This window comes from Pristiophorus japonicus, chromosome 6 (genome assembly GCF_044704955.1).
Source record: "Pristiophorus japonicus isolate sPriJap1 chromosome 6, sPriJap1.hap1, whole genome shotgun sequence".
Lineage (NCBI taxonomy): Eukaryota > Metazoa > Chordata > Chondrichthyes > Pristiophoridae > Pristiophorus > Pristiophorus japonicus.
In genome coordinates, this window is record NC_091982.1 from 173,637,104 (window position 1) to 173,659,440 (window position 22,337).

At 41.9% G+C, this 22,337-nt stretch overlaps 1 protein-coding gene across 1 annotated transcript in view; it reads right to left on the minus strand.

Moving 5' to 3' along the window:
• Positions 1-206: 206 nt before the first annotated feature.
• Positions 207-22,337, minus strand: part of LOC139265870 (ubl carboxyl-terminal hydrolase 18-like) — a 28,023-nt gene continuing 5,892 nt past the window's right edge. The window contains exons 6-13 of the mRNA XM_070883391.1: positions 21,845-21,958; positions 18,615-18,710; positions 15,224-15,364; positions 14,648-14,698; positions 12,898-13,026; positions 10,432-10,493; positions 3,788-3,843; positions 207-1,649 (exon numbers count right to left, since the gene is read on the minus strand). Coding sequence (XP_070739492.1) covers positions 787-1,649; positions 3,788-3,843; positions 10,432-10,493; positions 12,898-13,026; positions 14,648-14,698; positions 15,224-15,364; positions 18,615-18,710; positions 21,845-21,958 — 1,512 coding nt within the window. The 3' untranslated portion in view covers positions 207-786. The remainder of the gene's footprint in view (positions 1,650-3,787; positions 3,844-10,431; positions 10,494-12,897; positions 13,027-14,647; positions 14,699-15,223; positions 15,365-18,614; positions 18,711-21,844; positions 21,959-22,337) is intronic.

Sequence of the window (22,337 nt, forward strand, 5' to 3'; positions counted from 1 at the left end):
CCTCTCCTTTACAATCCATTCCCTCCTGAATTTTCCATCACCCACACTGTATACTCTGCTACACTCCATCCATCTTTGGAAGCAGGTAAAATGACTCTGTCCTTTAGAATGATAACTCTTGAAAGGAGAGAACAAAGTATCAATACAAATCTTGTCAACTTAGAAATAAATTCATGTTTATTATCTTACATTATATACATGTGCAGAAAGTATTATAACCCATAAAAACAAGCAAGTTTTGTCTAGGAATATTTATTGTGCAGATTGATGTTTGCACAATTCTAAAATGTAATCAATTCTCATGCAATGAAAAGACTTTGTTGCCCCTAAAGATAGTTGATCAACAAAGAGGCAATATCACTATTATGAAGTTTGGTTGCAAATGTTATCATCATATTTTAAGACTACAGAGATTATTGAGCATCCACAGAGAATATAAGTTTGTTTACACTGTTTACTCAATCAGTGACTGGACTACACAGCAAAATGGCTACATTTCATTAATAGAAAATATTTTATGTGCATTTGCAGCCTCTATAAAAATTATAATGCAATATTTCTGATGAAATTTGGTGATCTATCATTTTAAGCTTTTATAAATAACTTTTACTTTACTGAATATTGCTCAATTGTAAATGAAAGAGGAAACTAATTGGATCACAAGTATGGCCTGTTTCTGTGCTGTATATTCTAATGTCTCTATGTAACCTCCTTAAAACTAGGCAGTAATGTCAGCCATAAAATACAGAACAAAGAGTTTTAAGGTCGCCTGCTAAGTACATTTTGTCAGTTCCTGTTTGGGCAACCAGGTTGTTCACCACATGAAAGTGATTCATTCCAATGATGAGTTTCAACCTGAGTGGATTTAATAACTTTTTTGCCGTCTTGTCCTTCTATTGACCGAACATGGAGTGGGATCGGCAGCTGCGATGGACAGGATTCCAACCCAGAGTGCTGCCCCTTCCTGGCTGAAGAAAGGTTGCTCGTGGCTAGAGGTATTGGAAGTGAGAGCAAATAGGGATGAAAAGGACATGAAAGGAAACTAACACAGAAGATAACTATAACGCTGCAACAGAGTATCCATCTTTTGGAACATGCTTCATACTTTAATGTTTTGGAATCTACCACCATTTTCTCTTGGTTTCTCATTCTTAAATCTTCTTCAACCATTTGATCATTTCTCCCTGAAATGTCATCACCTTTACCTTCCTCTTTTGGCTCACCACTTGTTTCCACTGCAGCAACTTCACACACAATCAGTTCCTCTGCATTTCCTTCTGCTTTCACTGTGTTTTTTCCTATTTTCCCGATTTTTGTCCTATTTTCTTTGACTGGCTTTCTTGCCTTTTCCACCTCCTTTTGATTGCTCTGTTCCAGTTCTCCTTTTTCCTGTACTTGAATCAGCTTCTCTCTTTCTATGATTGTTGTCAGATTGTAAAAGTTACCATGTTCTTTATCTACCATTGCATTCGCTGTTATTTTCATGTTAATTCTACTGCTCTTTAATGCTGTCCTTTCAGTTACCACTCGTGATTCCTCCTCTTCTCCTTCTTCCCCTTTTGCCTTCCCTTCTCCATCTTCTATCTTCTTGTCTTCTGACATGTGCTTCACCTCCTCTGCAGATTGATTATTTTCTCTTTCACCACATTCTGAAAGCAACCGACAATATTTATCTTTTTGTATTAAGTATTCCTACAGAAGGCTGTAAAAAAATTATTAGTTAAAATAAATTCATTTTTCTGTTATTTTATATGTTATTTTGTCCTCCCCCTGTTGGCCACACCACATCAAATACTGGGGCACATCGTGCACCCGTGGCCCAGAAAATTGGATGGGGGTGCTTGAGGCCTACAACATACCCGAGCCACATCGTATTTTCCAATGTGGGCAATAAGTGTGAAGGAAGCAGGAGGCCTGCGCACAAGCCGTGCTCTAGGTACTATAGACTCCCGATTTTAATGTAAATTAGATGACTGCCTCACCATATAACTGGAGTGCCTGAGCAACGCTCTAGCTAAACAGTTTTCTGATTGAAATGTGCGCTAAAGAGGAAGTCACAGTGTTTTTAAGCAAAATAAAATCCTGCCGACTGCTGCCCAGCATACATCAAGCACCAATGCCCTCATGCCTAGTGTTCCCTTCCCCTTATGCCAGCAAAGTGCCTGGTGCATAACAGCCAGTGAACAGACATTCATGACCTCAGGATTGTGCAGTGCCTGCAGAGCACTGACTGTGTGATACATGGGCTACATTGTCAGTCCCACTGTCCCTTGATTAGGAGGACACCCCTTTGTTAATGTAGGCAGTAGAAAGCATGAGAGAATGATTTGGATTAACTTGCCACTTTTAAGAGCATTGGCTCACCTTTGTTTGCCACTTATACAGGTGGCTTGAGATAAGGAACTCATTATTTGATCAGGGAAAAACTGCTTCTACCACTCACGGTGCTTCGTGTCAATGCCACAATCCGCTCTGTTACAGTATTACCTTTAAGTAAATTAAGATAATGGTCCCAAAATTCCTCACAACATGATCTGCTGGCATCTTTCCTACCAGTGGTTCCCAATACTGACCCTGCTTGAGTCTGTGGCATCAGTGGAATGGCACCTCATTTGCATGGGCCAGATGGGTATAGGCACCTCTACAATTGCATCTCCAGTGTTCCCCAGCAGCATGCTGCTAGAAACTCTGGTGCCCCGTCTGCTATTGGGTGTGGGGGATGAAGGTTTGGCAAGGCCCTCCCCCTCCATGCAACCACCACCAGGCCCTCCTGAGTAAGGGGGCTGATCAGTAAACATTTTTTCTTTGAGGGTCCAGGCTGCTGGATCCCACTTTTTCACAATTGGAGGCCAGTATGCCTCAATTCACTTAGTGTACCGACATGCAGAGGTATGTGAATCCCAACTCAGCCATTGGAGTAGGTGTAGGACGTCCCTACCTCTGACGCCATCCCTAGAGGTTCTTCCTATTACAAGGTAAGTCATAAACTCCTGGAAACAACAGAGACCCTGTCAGAACCCCTGAGGAATTTTGCCTCTCATGCCTATGATGAGAATTATTTTTAAAATAACATGAGCATTCAAAGAACTGAGAGAAACAAAGTCCTTCTTTACAGGAGGATTTCTACTGTATTAGAGAAAGGGCGAGACTAAAACAGCTGACCAGCAAGACTGATTAGAGGGACGCAAAATAATCTTGAAATTAGAAGTCCCGAGAGTTATTTGTAAGGACTATACATGTCTTTATGGCCGGTGGTAGTGACACTGGGCTTCTAGTTAACAGCAACAACATGTTATAAGGGAGTATTTACAATGCAAAAGTACGTTAACTTGGTGTACTTCCATTTTTTTTTAGCTAAAATGATTAAATGTCAGAAAAAATATAATTCACTAACAATGTACCACAATACCACAAAGACTTCAAAATTTAGATTAGATGGTGGTCCTCAAAAATATTCAACAGATATTAACCAGAGCTTTATCAGGTGGGTTTTTAGTGATACATTATCCGTAGTGTAATTACTGCATGTAATCTTCAAGAAATATACTCAAAGAACACAGACATTCTCTGCAGCCTGCCAACAGGGCTACAATATTCTATTGCCAGGTTGTGTGGAAAATGATGTAACTCTAACTCACTGTTACGGCACAGTGTGGCAGACTATAGTTGGTTGCAAACAAAAGCTGGCACCAGAGAGCTACTATCCAGGAATGAAGGCACATGGTATGATTACTGAGTAGGTACAACTTCAGGTTAATTTTTTCCCCATATAGTGGGTCTTACCTACCTGAGTTGGTGTTCTGATCCTTTCTCCTATACATCAGCACATAAGCGGTAGAGGAACTGAGTAAAAGATAAAGCAGTAATTAAAGATTAGGTTTAACATCGCACTTTGGCTTCTGAAAATCTTTCAGTGTTCAGTTAGTTCACAAAACTTTAATGAAAGAAAGCTAATCCCAAAGCGCTAAACATTTTCCATACCAACTTACCTGTGTACGCTGATGTGGAGTTTCATAAACTAATATATATTACTCACATTACATTGCTGTAAACTGCAAAAAAATAACATGATTATAATGTGTATCAACTAAATGATCAGAATGTTCTTTTTGATCAAATGTAATAATTCAGTACGTGTATGCGGCAACACCATTTTGTCAGGAGCAAAATCTCTGAAGCGACTCTTTACTGCTGTTGCAAAAGCCATTTTACATTTCTTTTAATGTGAAAGAATGATACCTGGACTCCAGGGGTTAAATTACGAGGTGCGATTACACAAACTAGGGTTGTATTCCCTGGAATTTAGATGGTTAAAGGATGATTTGATCAAAGTTTTCAAGATATTAAGGTGAATAGATAGGGTCGATAGTTGGCTGGTTGGTCAGTCTCGGACTGGGGGGGGGCGGGGAGGGGCATAGTCTAAAAATTAGAGCCAGACCTTTCCGGAGTGAAATTAGGAAACACTTTTACACACAAAAGGTGGTAGAAATTTGGAACTCTCTTCCGCAAACAACAATTGTTGCTAGATTAATTGTTAATTTTAAATCTGAGATTGATAGATTTTTGCTAATCAGTGGTATTAATGGATATGGGCCAAAGGCGGGTATATGGAATTAGGTTGCAAATCAGCCATGATCCCATTGAATGTTGGAACAGGCTTGAGGGGCTAAATGGCCTACTACTGTTCCTATGTTCCTATGAATTTTAAAATATGGCTCCCACAAAATCTGCAGACTGTCAGGATCATGCCATCAGTGCACTGCAGCGCTGACCCCACCAGAGTTTGCGTATCAGCGCCAGGCACTGAATTCACATGAGGCAATTTAGATCAGTTAAATACAGATCTGTGGGAGCCATACAAAAGGCAGTGGTTAAATATACACAATTATTCAAAAGGGAACCACATAGCTTGGCAAATTCTCAGAGGTTCCACTCTTGGGGCCCAAGTTTCCACACGCGCCTAGAACGGCGCAGTCCCGACCTGGACGCCCGTTTTTCGCGCCACAAAGTGCGCCTAAAAAAATCCTCCATATTCTCCACCTCCCTGCAGGTCCTCAGTGCAGCGCAGCACGAGTTGTGGGGGGGCGGAGCCAGGTCCCTGCGCTGAAAACAATGCCGGGACCTCTGCACATGCGCGCTACAGTGGGCACGCATGTTCAGTAGCTCCAGGCGCCCAAAACTGTGTGGGAGGGGCCCGAAGCACGCAGCCCCTAGCCCTGGCCGAATGGCCTCACTGGGGCTACGTGAATAAGGCTCCTCCCACGGCCAGCTCCTGCTTCCCCCCCCACCCCCGACCAGACCCGACACCCGCTCCCCGTCCCCCGTCCCCGCCTCCGGACCAGACCCGACACCCGCTCCCCCCCTGCCTCCGGACCAGACCCGACACCCGCTCCTGTTCCCGCTCCCCGCCTCCCCGACTGGACCCGACCCCCCCTGACTGGACCCGACCCGATCCGCGCTCTTGTTCCCGCTCCCCGACTGGACCCGACCCGACCCGCGCTCCTGTTCCCGCTCCGCCCCCCCCCCGACTGGACCCGACCTGTGCTCCTGTTCCCGCTCCCCGCCTCCCCGACTGGACCCAAGTTCCTGTTCCCGCTCCGCCTCCCCCCCCCGACTGGACTCGACCCGACCCGCGCTCCTGTTCCCGCTCCCCGACTGGACCCGACCCGACCCGCGCTCCTGTTCCCGCTCCCCGCCTCCCCGACCCGCGCTCCTGTTCCTGCTCCGCCCCCCCCCGACTCTACCCGATCTGACCCGACCCGCGCTCCTGTTCCCGCTCCCCGACTGGACCCGACCCGACCCGCGCTCCTGTTCCTGCTCCGCCCCCCCCCCCCCCCCCCCCCCGACTGGACCCGACCCGACCCGACCCGCGCTCCTGTTCCCGCTCCCCGACTGGACCCGACCCGACCCCCTGTTCCTGCTCCCTGCCTCCCCGACTGGACCTGACCCGACCCGCGCTCCTGTTCCCGCTCCCCGACTGGACCCGACCCGACCCCCTGTTCCTGCTCCCCGCCTCCCCGACTGGACCTGACCCGACCCGCGCTCCTGTTCCCGCTCCCCGCCACCCGGACTGGACCCGATCCGCGCTCCCGACCCCCCCCCCCCCCCCCCCCACTGGACCCGACCCGACTCCCGCTCCCGGACTGGATCCGACCTGACCTCCCTCTCTCTCCCCGAACCGAACCTCCCCGACCCGACCCAATCCAACGCCACCTACCTGTAAATCTGGTGCTGGGGACGGGCCCTGCCCGAAGTCTCGGGCCGGCCCGTTCAGCCTTCGATCCCGAAAGGCCTGTCTGAAGCACTTTCACACAGGTAGGAAGATGATTTATTTAATCTTTTCTTTGCTTATAAATGTTTATTCAGGTTGGATTTATTTGTATAATATTTGTATAAGTATAAATAAGGATTTATTATAGAATTTAATGACTTCCCTCCCCCCCCCCCCCCACCTCGTTCTGGACGCCTAATTTGTAACCTGCGCCTGATTTTTTAATGTGTAGAACAGGTTTTTTCAGTTCTACAAAAATCTTCACTTGCTCCATTCTACTTTAGTTTGGAGTACGTTTTCACTGTGGAAACTTTGAAATCAGGCGTCAGTGGCCGGACACGCCCTCTTTTGAAGAAAAAATTCTGTTCCAAAGTAGAACTGTTCTACCTGACTAGAACTGCAGAAAAAAAAATGTGGAGAATTGCTATTTCTAAGATAGTCCGTTCTCCACCAGTTGCTCCTAAAAATCAGGCGCAAATCATGTGGAAACTTGGGCCCTTGGTGTGGAGTCTTGTTTGCCAGAAGAGTGGATCAGAGAATAGGTACAGCAATCAGTGCTTGCAATTCATCTGCTCCCAATTTCCTGGTTATTAAATTAAAAAATGAATGCCTAGAAATTCGTTCCAGTCGATCATGCATTCTGATCACTGAGACCGATTCTCCAATCAGCATTCCCATTGAGTTAAGCTCTGCACTGGGAGACTTCAAATTTTTTTAAAAATCTGTAAAGACAAATAATAGTTTTGTAAAAGAGTTTTTTCTTAACTTTACACAAAGAGAAAGAATATGCCCCCATTACAGTTGAAGTTCTAAAAATTCAAAGTGTGATGAAGAAACCTCTGGATAGGCCTGGAAATCCAGGCCTCCCCAGGTCAGTCACTGAAGGTTGGCATGCAGGTGCAGCAGGCGGTGAAGAAGGCAAATGGCATGTAGGCCTTCATAGCTTGGGGATTTCAGTACAGGAGCAGGGAGGTCTTGCTGCAGCTGTACAGTACCCCATTCCTGCTTTCTCTCCATACCCCTTGATCCCTTTAGCCATAAGGGTCATATCCAACTCCCTCTTGAATATATCTAATGAACTGGTAACTCTCTGCAGAAGAGAATTCCACAGGTTAACAACTCTCTGAGTGAAGAAGTTTCTCCTCATCTCAGTCCTAAATGGCTTACCCCTTATCCTTAGAATAGTTCCCCTGGTTCTGGACTCCCCCAACATCGGGAACATTCTGTACAGGGCCTTGGTGAGCCCTCATCTGGAATATTGTGTTCCGTTTTGGTCTCCTAATCTGAGGAAGGACGTTCTTGCTATTGAGGGAGTGCAGCAAAGGTTCACCAGACTGATTCCCGGGATGGCAGGATTGACATATGAGGAGAGACTGGATCGATTGGGCCTGTATTCACTGGAGTTTAGAAGAATGAGAGGGGATCTCATAGAAACATATAAAACTCTGACGGGACTGGACAGGACAGGTTAGATGCAAGAAGAATGCTCCTGATGTTGGGGGAGTCCAGAACCAGGGGAAACATTCTAAAGATAAGGACTAACCCATTTAAGACTGAGATGAGGAGAAACTTCTTCACTCAGAGAGTTGTTAACCTGTGGAATTCTCTTCCGCAGAGAGTTGCCAGTTCATTAGATATATTCAAGAAGGAGTTGGATGTGGCTTTTACGGCTAAAGGGATCAAGGGGTATGGAGAGAAAGCAGGAAAAAGGTACTGAGATGAATGATCAGCCATGATCATATTGAAAGGTGGTGCAGGCTCGAAGAGCCGAATGGCCTACTCCTGCACCTATTTTCTATGTTTCTATGTGTATACGGATCCGGGAAGGCATCGCAAAAGCCGGTTTTCAGCGTACAATGTGCATGCGCTGAAAACCGGCTTTTCTGATCTGGCAAGCTGAAGATTGACAGATCCAACGCATATCAGGAGTGAGGACATTTGCAAGGGCAAGATTGCGGGATTTACCCATATCTTGCCCAGCAAGTGTCCTCAAAACTCGTACCTGATAAAAGCAGGCGTATAGCCTACTTTTATAGGCATAAGAGTTTTAAAACACACTTAAAACATAAAAAATAACATTAAAAAAACACATTTTATTTTTAAATACCCTGCCCAATATGTTAAATTTATTTTAAAGATAATTAAAAAAACTATTAAAAAAAAATCAGAATTAAAAAAAAATACATAAATAACTTTAATTTAAATTAATGTGAAATAAGTAGTGTATTTTTTCTATTTTTTATTCATGTTGTGTGTGTTTGGGGATGGGGGTTCTCATTCATAATAATGGGAACTCCAACTTACGGAGTTCCCATTATTGTGAATGAGAACATACTTTACCGTGATTGGCTGCCCAGAGCCATGTGACTGCAGCTCCAGCCCTGTGCACATCCTGACGTACATGTACTACAACGCGCAGTCAGTGGAGGCCTCAGGACTGGGAACTCGCGTGGGCCCAGCAACCTCAGGTAAGCGCGCTTCTTTTTTGTAACATCCAGTCGAGTGCCCGTGTGAAGGAAAAACCGGGATTTCTGGGCCAATGTCAAACCCTAATAAGATCACCAATCATGTTATATATCACCAATTTAAAATACAGAAAAACCTTTATTATGCTCACGTCAAATATACATTTAAATTTTCCAGGGACAAAACCTTAAACAAGACATTGAATTTACACAATATTCACTTCCTTGTTTGTACCTCATCTTAATTTCTTGGTGGATTAAGCTAGTTAATCGGCCTGAATTTGCTGGAAACTTGCTCCAGAACAATGGTTCATCTATGGCACACATTACTATTTTCAGGAAATTATGGTGTGAGTGACTCAGTCCATTGTTTACACCACGCCAAAATTTCCTGGGATCCTCAGCTGTGCCGTGAACCTCGCCGAAGCAGGGGGAATTCTATAATCATAGCTCCGCCCCACCTCATAACTTCAATGATGATGTCCAATTTGCTGGATTATTCATGATTTGATCATGGCTGCCACTTAGACGGAAATCGAATGGTGCTGGTAACCTTTCAACAGCATGATCTATTGTGCCAAGATCCATTTCCCTTAGCTAATGCACAGACAATTATTTTTCCAATGTACTAGCTGGCTGGAAAGTTTCCTGTTAAATGGAATTGAATTTCTGAAAGTCGTTTAATGTTTGTATCAATTTACTGATCTCGCAACAGTGTGAATCATTAACTTTACCATCGAGTTTCGATCCAAATATCTGTTCCTTTTGGAATTCATATTGATATTTACATTCAATTCCATATCAATGGGATGGAACATCATTATATATTTTGTTGTCGGAATTAATGTAAAATTGGTCTATTTAAAGAGTTAAGACTTCTATTTCAGCTGCTCTGAATTTAAAGGCAGGGATATCTGAGAAATTAATTATTAAATAATTACTTCCTACAGATATGACAGGTTTTCAAATATATTTCCCCTGCAAAATACAGGACACTGCTTTAAAATGAATTTATCCACCAAGATCTGAAAACGATTACAATTTAGAAGCCTTCAATTAGCTCAGGTACCCACGGCCACACATGCTGTCCATATTACATCCAGAAATAGCTTCAGAAAACAAAATAAATAACCTGGCTAACAGATTTGTGGTAAATTCTCAAGAAGGGACTCACAGGACAGATACGCGCTTTTATAAAGAAGAATAAAAAGTGGATGAATAATGAAATACCATTCAAGTGATCAAAATTGGAATTGATAGCAAACATGTGTCACTGGACATTGACTGTGCTGCTATCCTTGCTGTGGCATATTCTATTGAGCTCTCCAGCAAATGTTTGGGCATAATTTAGGGCACACAACAGTCTAACAAATGCGACGTTCCAGTGCATTCTGGGCCATTGTTTCTTTCGTTATTTCTATTGTCCTTTTCTTCATCACCTGATTAGTGTGTTATGTGCAAGACCAACATTTGGGGTGTCTCAATCATCCATGAACTTCCATTATTCACCAGTGGTAACCCTTCATCAGTGGTGTAGTGATGAAAGGAAGTTCTATCGCTTTATCCCCACACATCATAGTGTAATGGAGGAGGGGAATAAAACTGATGTAAATATTAGGTCAAAACCTTACACTTCTCCTGTGATAAGATCTCATCAGGTTTTCACTGCATAAGGAGACTTAATAAATAACATACCTGACGTGGAATCCATTTGATGCGTTGTCAGTTTCCTTTCGTCTTGTAAAGTCTAAACTAATCTGTAAATAACCAATTATTATTTAATAATTAATTAAATTTAATTATTTTGGTTTTATGAAATGTGAATAAGTAAAAAGAAATATGAACAGGTAGACTTCTGGAATTTAAAAATAAAACAAATAACTCCTGAAGGAAAGCTTAACTGAATTGACCCAAAACATAAAAACTGAAAATCTACTATAAAAGTTAGACATTAACAGTACAAAAGGATTGAGCCCATTCTGTTTGTGCTTTGTCTCTGCTACAACAATCCATTAATTAATTCTACTGCCCCAAGCTCTCCCCATATTCCTGTATCCATCTCGGTGTCAAAAATGTGTCTAATTATTCCTTAAAACATACAATGTCAACCATTCCCTGTGGCAGAGCACAACCCAAACTCCAATAACCCTCTGAATACAGACATTTCTCTTAACCTCTCTCTTCATGCTCTTAGTGGCAATTATAATTTAATGACCCTTCATCACTGACTCCCCAACCAGAGGAAATAGTCTTTCCCTGTTCACTCCTTCAAAATCCATTATAATTTAAAAAACCTGTATTAAATCACTTGTTAACCTTCTCTACTCCACGATCTCAAGTCTCTCCCCAACGATAGTTTCCCATCCCTGGCACTATCCTTGTGAATCGACACTGTGCATTCTCTATGGCTTTAATGTCCATTCTACAATGGGGAGCCCCAAACTACATAGGAGTATTCTATCTGTGGCATAACCATTGTTTGCTACAAATGTGTTGTTACTCTTGTGCTCTTTGTCCCTATTTATAAAACCCAAAATGCTGTTTGCTTTTTTATGGCTTTATTTACCTGCCTTCATACTTTCAAGGTAGTACATATTTGGACCTCTAAGTCTCCCTATTTATCCACACATTTCAGCATCTTTCAATTGAGTGTATACTCAGATTCCTTATATTTCAAACCAAAATGTATAACCTCATACTTTTCCACATTAAATTGCATTTGCCATATATCTGCCCATTCTGCTAGCCTGTCTATGTCTTTTACAGTCCTCCAACAATTTGCCAAACTTTCTACTTTAGTGTCATCAGAAAATGTCAAAATTGCATTCTGTATACCCAAGTCCAAATCATCTATATCTATATATATATATATATATATATATATATACTGAGATCAAAAGTTAGCCTGGCACTGGCCTCCATGTCACATCACTGCCAACCTTTCTTCAATATCAGCAACACCCATTTATCTTAATTCTTTGTTTCCTGACATCAACCAACCTTCTACCCATGCCATTATATTTCCTCTTATACCAAGCTCCTGAATTTTCCAGCAAGTCTATTGTGAGACACTTTATCAAACGTCATCTAAAAATTCATATTCACTGTATATGCTACATTGCCTTTACTTCTCCAATTGGTAACTTCTTCAAAGAATGCCATTAAGGTTATCAACACAACTAAGCCTGAACTGGTTGTCCTTGATTAACTTCTGCACTAATTTCATCTTGAATTATCATTGCTAAGAGGTCGAAATTCCGTTGGCAACACCACCTGTTAACACCAGCTAAGTACTTACCGACGGCGCCGACCAGGTTCCTCGGCTCACGGTAAATTTAGTTGGGTGGGGCGCCAAGACGTATAGCTGAGTGCTCTACCACCACCCACGTGCTGACATTATCGAGCATGCTGCGGCTGTGAAATTAGGCAAGTATGGTGGCCTTACCGGCAGGCGTTCGTACAGTTTGGAAAAGCTAGCGGGACATCGGGGATCCTGGGCCAGGAGCAGCCAGAGATCAAGGTAAGTGATTATTTTTTTTTTTAGCATTTATGTATTAATGGGACCAGTGGGGAAGTGTGGGTGAGGGAAATTGTCAGAAACTTTTTTCATTTTTGTCATCTCGCATGCCGGCAGCCTACCATCAGGACATTCAGTAGGCCTCCTGAGATACTGCTCCATTGGTGCACGAGGGTGAGTGTGCAACACCACTTTTAGCACTGCTCTCTCATCTTTGGGTGGGAAAACTGAGTTTTGCCGTTTGAGACGCCACCTACTGCCTGCCGTTAAAATCAGCACTCAGCCAGAGCCACCGTCTCAAAAACAGCAATACCAAATTTCAACCCCGAAGAGTTTGAATATGACTGAAGTTAGACTAACTATTCAATTGTTACCCATTTTATTCTTCTCTCCCTTGAACAAAAGTGTTGCTGACCTTTTTTAAAATTGGTTCATTAATGAAGTAATGGGTAAATGGGAAGGGGGCAGGCAGATTGTTCTGCAATAGAATTAGAATTACTGGAAACCACTTGGGTAGGTCACATTAAAGAAACTATAAATTCATGATTACATTTAAATTTTCACATATTTGTTAGTGTAGACATATTGTAAGAGCTAAGATGAATTCAATAGAATAGAAGTAAATTAATTTAAAATGCATATACCTCAGTGACCTTTGAATCATTAAAACAATACCACTTGTTTGTGCAAGATTTAATGCGTGAAACATAATGGCCATTGCCATATTCACCCAAATGTTCACATATTGCAAACAGCTCATACGCTACGGTACTCTGAAAAGGGATAAGAAAACAGAATGAACATAATTAAAAATAAGAAGTCACATTTGACAAACTCTTTGTTTGAGGATCTTCATTCTAACTACATAAATCAAATATATCTGATAAACTAAATCACGTCATTAATATTTTTTTTAAATCTAAGTTTGTTTTGAGTGGGCTACTGCATTTTTATCAAAAGCTTGCTAATGTTTCTGTTGTTAATATGACGCTGTACAATGGAAATTGATTAATGAGTTCATATTTTTCCTGCAGCTGGTTATAGAGTTGTATTTGCAGCTTCCTTATTTTCAGCCTGCCCTCTTTGTTAGGGAGCAGTGTTTGGTATTAGAGGGACCAAAATAAGAAAAAAAACTTGGGGGAATTTTATGCAAAGCATTCTCAGTCAATTATATGCGGGTACGGTAGTGTAGTGGTTATGTTTCTGGTAATCCAGAGAACAGAGGCCTAGCACGCCATTCAGTTATATCAAATCAATATCAGCAGTTCAAGAAAAAGGCCCTCTATCACTTCTCAGGGCTACTAGGGATGGCCAGTGATGGCCTCATCCCAAGAATGAATGTTTATAAAAATTGCATTGAAGGCTAACTGATGCAATTGTTATGTTTGTTAATGTAGGATCCTGTAGGTGTCAATCCAATACCAATTCTGAAGGAACAATAAACAGTTCTACTGTCTTCTTCCAATAAATGTATATAATACACACACAAACTTCTACTTTTTTCTAACAGAATACTCAGAATCTAGCAATGATAAAGAGATACTGCAAGGATGGTGTTTGAATAGCTCAATTTTAGAGTTTAAAAGCGTTATGATACTGGACTAGAAATCCAGAGGTTGTGAGCTTAAATTCCAACATGACAAGTTGTGAAATTCAATAAATCTGGTAATTTGTGGGCTAGCACCAGAAAAATAAACATCCATAAATGCTGCTGGATCATTGTAGAAACCAACTGGTACACTAATGACCTTCAGGGAAAGGAATCTACTGTCCCGAACCAGACTGACCGACATGTGACTTTTGTCCCACATTTTATGCCTCCTGAAATGTTCGAGCAAGCCACTCAGTCATAAAAACAAATACTACAGAAGGCGTACACTACTTCCTCAGGACAATTAGAAATGGGTAATAAATTATCAGTGTCACCCACTGATGTGAGTCTATTTACGACACAGAAATATTGAAACAGCTCAATGGACTCAGAAGCAGTAGTGTGAAATGGGAAGTTTATTGAAACTACAGGAATTGGTTTATTTAATATAATCATTTGTCATATTAAAACTGAATGAGTTACTGGCAGAATTAATAAAGCTACCATTCTTTTTAAAGCACAAACCCTTTATTTTACATATATTCACTTTTTAAAGCAATTACAATTAGATTGTAATTTAAAAATTTAAGTCATGCACAAAGTTGCAATTATGCTCAGAATTCTGACTGAAATAATTTAACTGTGGTCTCACCTTTCAATCAAACTGCCTAACTTCAATTACACAGCAACTCTGCAACCAGACAATATTATTGTTTGACTTAACACAAACAAATAGCAGCATTGTACTGCAGAGTGATAGGAACTTGATAACAAAAGGCAATGGCAAATTCTACCAATCTTACCTGGGTTGCTACAGGACTCAGACACCATTCTGCTTTACCAGCATTCTGACTCTGTGCGTAACAAACGGATAAGGTTGGAAGTTGGTTAGAGATATATTCTATCTTGTGTTCTTTTTAGGAAACAGGTTTGCATTAAATAATTGACTAGCTGGCAAATAGAAAGATGACATTATTTTCTAATTGCCTTTTACACAACTAACTTAGGCCATTTGTCCCAATTGGTCCATTGCAATATTGGACATGTTGGTGGAATGTGAAGAGCTACTGGCAATTTTTCTGAAATCGATACAACTGAAAACCAAGCAAGGTAACATTTTGGTTGATTGAGTGGTTCACATTTGTGCTTAAAAAACACACGGAAATGAACACATCCCAGTATTAAACTCAAAGTTCATTAATCTATGCACTTATCACCTGCTACCTCAGTAAAGTAATCTCAAGACAATTAAATAGCAAGTGGAAACCATATTTGTGACTTGTGACTTGTTTACTCTCCCACTCAAATTAGGTAAGCAGCCATTGAAGAACATGAGACAGCAAGGCAGACAGAATCAGGTATTATATAAAACAGAATACCTTGTTTTTCTGCAAAAACTTTAGTGTTGCTGGAATATCTATGGAAGTATTCAGCTTTATGTAATTCATTCTGTAGGCATCATACATGAATCTTTTCAGATGCAGAGTCAGTATCTTTGGCAATTGTTCAAAATAGTATCTCTGAAAATTAAATTCATAATAAAAGGAGTTGGCAGTTGTGCAAGAATAAAAACCAATTAGCCGAACATCAGTCATCGGGAAACTGCTGAAATACATTATTAAGAAAGTGGTAACGGGGCACTTAGAAAATCATTATGGCCCTGAAATTCAGGGCGGAGGCTTCCTTCGGACGAACGCCACCGACCCAAGAATTTTTAACGAAAATACCTGGTGGTCCCAGAGGTGCCTGAGATTCCGGTGGGAGGCCTTCTCTTCCTGCACTTCAGAGTGCGCCCCCGTCCTGGAGGTTCGCACGTAGAAGGTGGAGTTATGTGCGACTGGACAATCAATCACGGTTCTGTCATTGATAGCAATGGGAACTCAATATCTCTGAGTTCTTATTGCTATCAATGAGAAAAAAACCCACATTAAACACAACATAAAAAATACTCACATATTTCAAATTAATTGAAATGAAAGTTAATTAAATGTTTTAGAAAAAAAAAATCCAAAAAATAGTTTTTCTAAGTGTTTTAATATAGTTTAAAATAAACTTAACTAAATGGACAGGGTTTTTAACATAAAAATGTGTATTTAAATTTAATTTGTATATATTTTAAGTCTTATGCTGGTAAAAGTAGGCTATGTGCCTGCTTTTACCAGGCACAAGAGTTTTAAGGGCATTCGCTGGGCAAGAGTTGGGCAAATAGCCCAATCTCGCCCACGCGAATGTCCAGGCTGCGGGGATGCATTCGATCGGTCAAGCCAAAACTTGACAGATCGGAAAAGTCGGTTTTCAGCACATATGCATTGTGCGTCAAAAAACGGCTTTTGTGGGGCCTTGCGAGGCTGAAATTTTAGCCACAATATGATTAGGCAGTCAACATGGTTTTATGAAAGGGAAATCCTTTTTGACAAATCTACTAAGAGTTTTTTGAGGATGTAACTAGCAGGGTAGATAAAGGGGAACTAGTGGATGTAGTATATTTGGATTTCCAAAAGGTGCTTCATGAAAAGTAGTTACACAAGATAAGGGTTCATGGAGTTGGGGTAATATATTAGCCTGGATAGAGGATTATTTAAAGGTCAGAAAACAGAGTAGGAATAAATGAGCAATTTTCAAGTTGGCAGGCTGTTAATAGTGGGGTGCAGCAAGGATTTGTGCTGGGGCCTCAGCTATTTACCATCAATATTAATGACATTGTAATGTATCCAAATTCGCTGACAATAGAAAACTAGATGGCTGCCCGTCTCCCATCCCACCTGAGTAAAAAGATGAAAGTGGCAGGCAGTTGGGGTCGGGTTTTAAAATTTTTTCAACCTTCACTTGCCCGCCCCCCCCCTGCCTCCAACCCACCTGTTTTTTATGTGACAATTTCAACCAAAGAGTCAGCAAAAAGATATAGGCAGATTAAGTGAGTGGTCAAAAAGATGACAGATGGAGTAATAATGTGGGGAAATGTGAGGTTATTCACTTTGATAGGAAGAATAGAAAACAAAACATTTTTAAAAATGGTGAGAAACTATTAACTGTTGGTGTTCAGAAGGATTTGGGTGTCTTTGTATACAAAACACAGAATTAGGAAAGCAAATGGTATGTTGGCCTTTATTGCAAAGGGGTTGCAGTACAAGAGTAAGGAATTCTTGCTGTAATTGAGACCACACCTGGAGTATTGTGTACAGTTTTAGTCTCCATACCTAAGGAAGGATATACTTGTCTTAGAGGATAAGCAACAAAGGCTCACCAGACTGATTCCTGAGGTGTGCAGGCTATCCTTTGAGGACAAATTGAGTAGAATGGGCTTATACTCTCTGGAGTTTAGAAGAATGAGAGGTGATCTCATTGAAACATATAAGAATCTAAGAGGGATTGGCAGGGTAGTTTGTGTGCCTCGTGTTCTGTCTGTCACCACTTACAGGGTAGATGAATAAAGATTGTTTCCCCTGGCTGGAGAGTCTAGAACCAGGGGTCGCAGTCTCAGGATAAGGCGTTGGCCATTTAGGACTGAAATGAGGAGAAATTTCTTCACTCCGAGGATTGAGAATCTTTGGAATTCTCTACCCCAGAGAGCTGTGGCTGCTCAGTTGTTGAGAATATTCAAGACTGACATAGAGAGATTTTTGGACTCTAAGGAAATTATGGGATATGGGGATGGAGCAGGAAAGTGGCGTTGAGGTCAATGATCAGCCATGATCTTATTGAATGGTAGAGTAGGCTCGAGGGGCCATTTGGTCTATTCCTATTTCTTAAAACAAATAGCTCTGAAGTTATGAAATTAGGATTTCAGTTATGCCATACAATCTGGATAATAAATCACTCCAGTATGTAAATCATTCTTATACTCATAGGAATAAAATAGAGGTGAAACTGATTTATGACACTGAACTCTCAATGTGATACAGACACCCTTCAATAAAAAAAAAACTGTGGACCTTTTGCAATCAATTCAAAGATGAGGAGGGTGCCCAAAGATAATCTCAGCTGAACATCATTGGCCCCCAATATCCTAAAGCCGGCTCTGCTTTATGTTGCAGGACATTTGCCAGATTACAAAATGCATAACAATCGATTTCCTTACTATTTAATTAAGTGTTTCATTCTGCAGGTTAAGGCATTACAGCCTAGAAATGACTATTGATGATAATCGTGGGCAAATGTTTAACCTATTCCTATGACATTCCTCTATTTTAAAACGTGCATTACCCTATTATTTTAAATTGATTAACAATGTCCTAAAAATAATGGACTGAGTAATGTCCTACAAGTACAGTTAGCTGTTGTGGCTTGCATGTCTGAACACTTCATTAATTAAGGATAAGTAAAGTCACAAAATCCAAAATTCTGCAAAGGAAGAATCACCTGACTTTATCAATGGCTTTCAATCAATCAATCATGCTAACTTCCCCATTATTGCCACGACTTATGCTTCAAATTAACTACTAGTTAGAAGCAGCACTGGGAACAAACTAATTTGTGTAAACCGTCGCCAGATGTATTCTCAACTATTTCTGTTCTAATCCACTGAGTTTATGAAATTGAATAGTGAGCAATGAGCAATACCTCCAAAGAGGCAACTGTCACCATGTACTATCCTGAACTCAGTGATTCCTCTTGGAGCAATGAAAGGAAGCTGCAGTTCACATTTAGTCAATGATTCGTTTTTTCTAATCTGGAAAATGTTGTGCTCAACATGTTTCATTTTAACCACTGTTGACATACAAACTCTTGTTTCCTTGAAGACCTAGCTCCAGCTGAAGAAATTAAACTTACCGATTTGGTTTTAGTTTTCACTTTGCATTTGTCACAGTAACACATGTTGGGTCCATTCAAGATTTCAGCTTTCAAAAATTCCTCAAACGATTTTTCCTTTAAATAAAAAAAAATTAGGATTGAGCGCATGCATAATGATTTGAAAATAGACATTTGTCTGATGAAATGATTAGTAATCATGTTTTTCTGTAGTATGTTCAACTTTTTTTGTAAAAGTTACCAGCATTAGGGAATAGAATACATTTCCACTTTCCCAAATCAGGGGAAGCATAGGACAGCTGTAGAGGAAAATTCTCGCTGTACTGTGCCAACCATGGGGATTAAATTCTGCTCCCGTATGCTGTCAGCTCAGCCAGCTAACTGGTGCAGAGAGGCAGAAAACCAGGGCAATGTCCTTACACCAATTTGTACCAGCCCTGGGTTTTCTGCTGGATCATTGCTGTGGGTAGAAGAGGCATGCATTGCTCCTTGGCAGTAGCCTCATTACTATCAGTATTTGAGGTACTTTGGGGCTGTGTCTTGTGTGCCCTGTGTCTTGTGTCTTGTGTGCCATTGGTTGAAGCTCATCCAGGTTCACCATAAAGAATTTAAGCAGAGGACAGGCCTGTTGGTACACAGCCATCACAAGTGCCTCCCTCTACCTCTTAAAGCCGTATTGCTCTCCACTGCTTTCTTCTGTCAGCTATTTTGTTTTTTTCAGTTCGAGTTACTATTTTATTTTTACTTGACCCGTTATCACCTACCAGTAGTGGATGTTTGACTGTTTGTCAACAGCTCCTGCTGGTAGGGCATCCCTTTGGAATTCCTCTTGTTCTCTGGGGAGCTGGAGGAGAAGGAAGGGTTCTATATGATTTATCAGACTTGTATTTAAGGCTGGTAACACAGATCCACTTTTAGCCAGACAGTCTGGTCCACAGATGCCGTCAGACCTTCTTGGGCACATCACAGAGGACTTGACGAAGCGGCTGCTCTCCAAGTTGAGAATGAGCCCTCAAGGTGGTATCTGGTTGACCTAAAAGTGGTCTTGAGAGGTTGGTAGTTGAAGGAGACATGCAGAGTGACATACCTGAGCACAACCTGCATCCAATCTGAGTGTCACTAAGAATTTGTGCATCGTGAAGTCAGATCATTTTTTAAATTAGTTAAGGTGATCAGGGACAGGAACTCTAAGTGTTCCTCTCTCTAGTACCTGGTTTACAAATTCAACATTGGATCATGAAAGTATACTCTCCTGAGCTATGGATATGTACAGATGCAAAGAATGAACTGCTATGTCGTGTGAGGGCTTAGCTTGAGTGAGGAGTACATGCAGAACAGGCAACACTGTGCAGCAAGCAATCTTGGGGCATTTCATAAGATACATGTTGATGTTGAGTGCTGTTTACTTGACAGATTCCTTTGTACACTGTCTTCTTCTCCATCTGGCCCCATATTTGACATGTAGAGTACACACATTGAGCCTGCTTATCACCTGTGACCTCGAGTGGTCTGGTGACCTTTGGGCAGGATGCCCTGCAATGCCAAATTTGGTAACCCTCCTCGCATCCACCTCAGGTAGCTGCATGTCCATTTAGCCATCTCTGAAATAGGGCAGCAGGGGATGTTCCATTCAGTCACTTGCTCACAGTATCAGTTTTATGGCTCTACATTGGGTTTCCTTTTGCTGGATTTATGCCTGACACTTGTTTCCTTTCCACCCCCTCACACTCCCCACTCACAAGCCTTGGCCAGGTTCCACCAATATCTGAAATTGATTTTGAAGCTTTAAAATGTTGAAATAAATATTTGTCATCACTTGCAGACACTTAACTCTGTTGGAATTTCCCATAAAGGCCAGGAAGGGGTGTAAACATAGCCAAAAAGGGTCCAATATTCTCCCCCCCAACCCACACCCATTCCCAGACTGTACTAATGCTACACCCAAATAGAATTTTTAGGCGACAATCATTGACCCAGAGAGCTTCAATAAATTTGTCCTTTCAGCAGCATGTTAATGAAACTGCCTCGTCACTGTAGAATTTGCTTGGAAAAGGTAGAAAATCAAATATGCTGATAATTAATCTACAGTTTATCGTAGAATGATATGCAGAAGGGGTGATGAAGTGAGTATGGGAAAAGAGAGTGGGAAGAGGTGACATAGTGAGCAACATGTGACTTCACATTGATAAGGGATGTAAAGTACTTAATGAATAAAAAAAGTTGTTGAAAATGCAGTGAAATTTTGAGTATAGGCAATATCTGCATAAACAGCAACTTTCACTGAAACATTTTACTAGGGAACTATATTCAGCTTCCTTGACAGGGGGGAATTTTAATCTAAAAATGAAAGAGCAGCTTTGGAGCGTGGGGGCAGTTAAATTGTTAAAAATGGGATTCCCGACCTGATCCCGCCTCCAACCCGCCCACTTCAGGTTTTAACAAGGGTGGAATGGGGTCGGGCGACCAAACCACTCCCAGGGGGCGGCACCTCAATTTAAATATTGTATTGAGGCTGGAAGCCTCTTTTTAACCTCTATTTGATTTTTAACTGCATGTAGACGGGTTTCACACAATTTGCGAAACCCAGCAGTTAAACCGACGTGGGTCTGCTGGATCCAGGAGATAAGTGGCTTTATATCTACCTCGATCCAGGGACCCTGCCTAACACACCCCTCCCAGTCCTCCGATCACCTCCCGAGGCCTTCCCCTCCCCCATTCAGGCCGCTCCCAGACCTTCCCCCGGCCTTCCCTCCAACTCCTACCCCCAACGATGATGCGGAGGCTGGCCACAATCCTCCAGTGGTCGGCCTCGATCTTCTCTCTCTCTTCCCCACCATCTCCAACCGACCATCCACCCCCGATGCTTTCCCCGGCCCGATCCCTGGACCATTCTTCCCCTAATGATTATCCCGATCCCCGGCGCTCTCTCTTCACTCCCCCCACCCCCCACTCTACCACCACCCCCTCCAGATTGCCTGTCCAGCCCCGATACCCGATCTTTTCTTCCTCCCGCCCCCAACTCATTGCCGGTCCTTATGCGAATCCACCCATTTTGCTCTGTGCGGCCGCAGGCCTACCAACCCGCAGCCAGCCTCTCAATCTGGCTGGCTGCAGGCAGGAAACCGAGGGCTCACATGCGGGTAACCCGGTCTCCCAGGTTTTCCCAAGCGCATCAGAGCCCACACGCCCCCAACTCATCGCCCTCCAGAAAATTCTGTCCTGTCAAAGAGACCAGTAACATTATTACTCACCACAGAACTGAAGGGCTGAATCGGTAAAGGAATGTCCAAAAATAAACTTTCTTCTGAGCTTTCTGCATAGCATTCCAGGCACATCAGGGAATGAGTCACTTTACTCAGGTACAACTGCAAGCAAATATTTGGAAAGACTTTCTTTATAATCTGGATTAAGAATTGGTAAATAAATCTTTGCACTCTGTACTAATGCTGAAATTCCTCACCAAATCTATTTTTTGTAAGTAATGGTCTATTTCCCCATTCTAATCTTTTCCCCATTTCTCTGGAAGGGATCTGATCCCACAGGCAACAGCAGGCCTTGGTATCTCACCCAAGTAGTCATCCTTCACAAGTGAGCCGAGAGAGGGAGTGTTGTGTGGCTATTGAATCATTTGAAGATGCATCATAGCTGGACCCAATTTTGTTCTCGCCCAACAGCCACACCAGCATTCAAGCGGGACTTACTTGTTGCTTTTATACTGGTGCATGGTTAGTTTGGGTTTCAGTA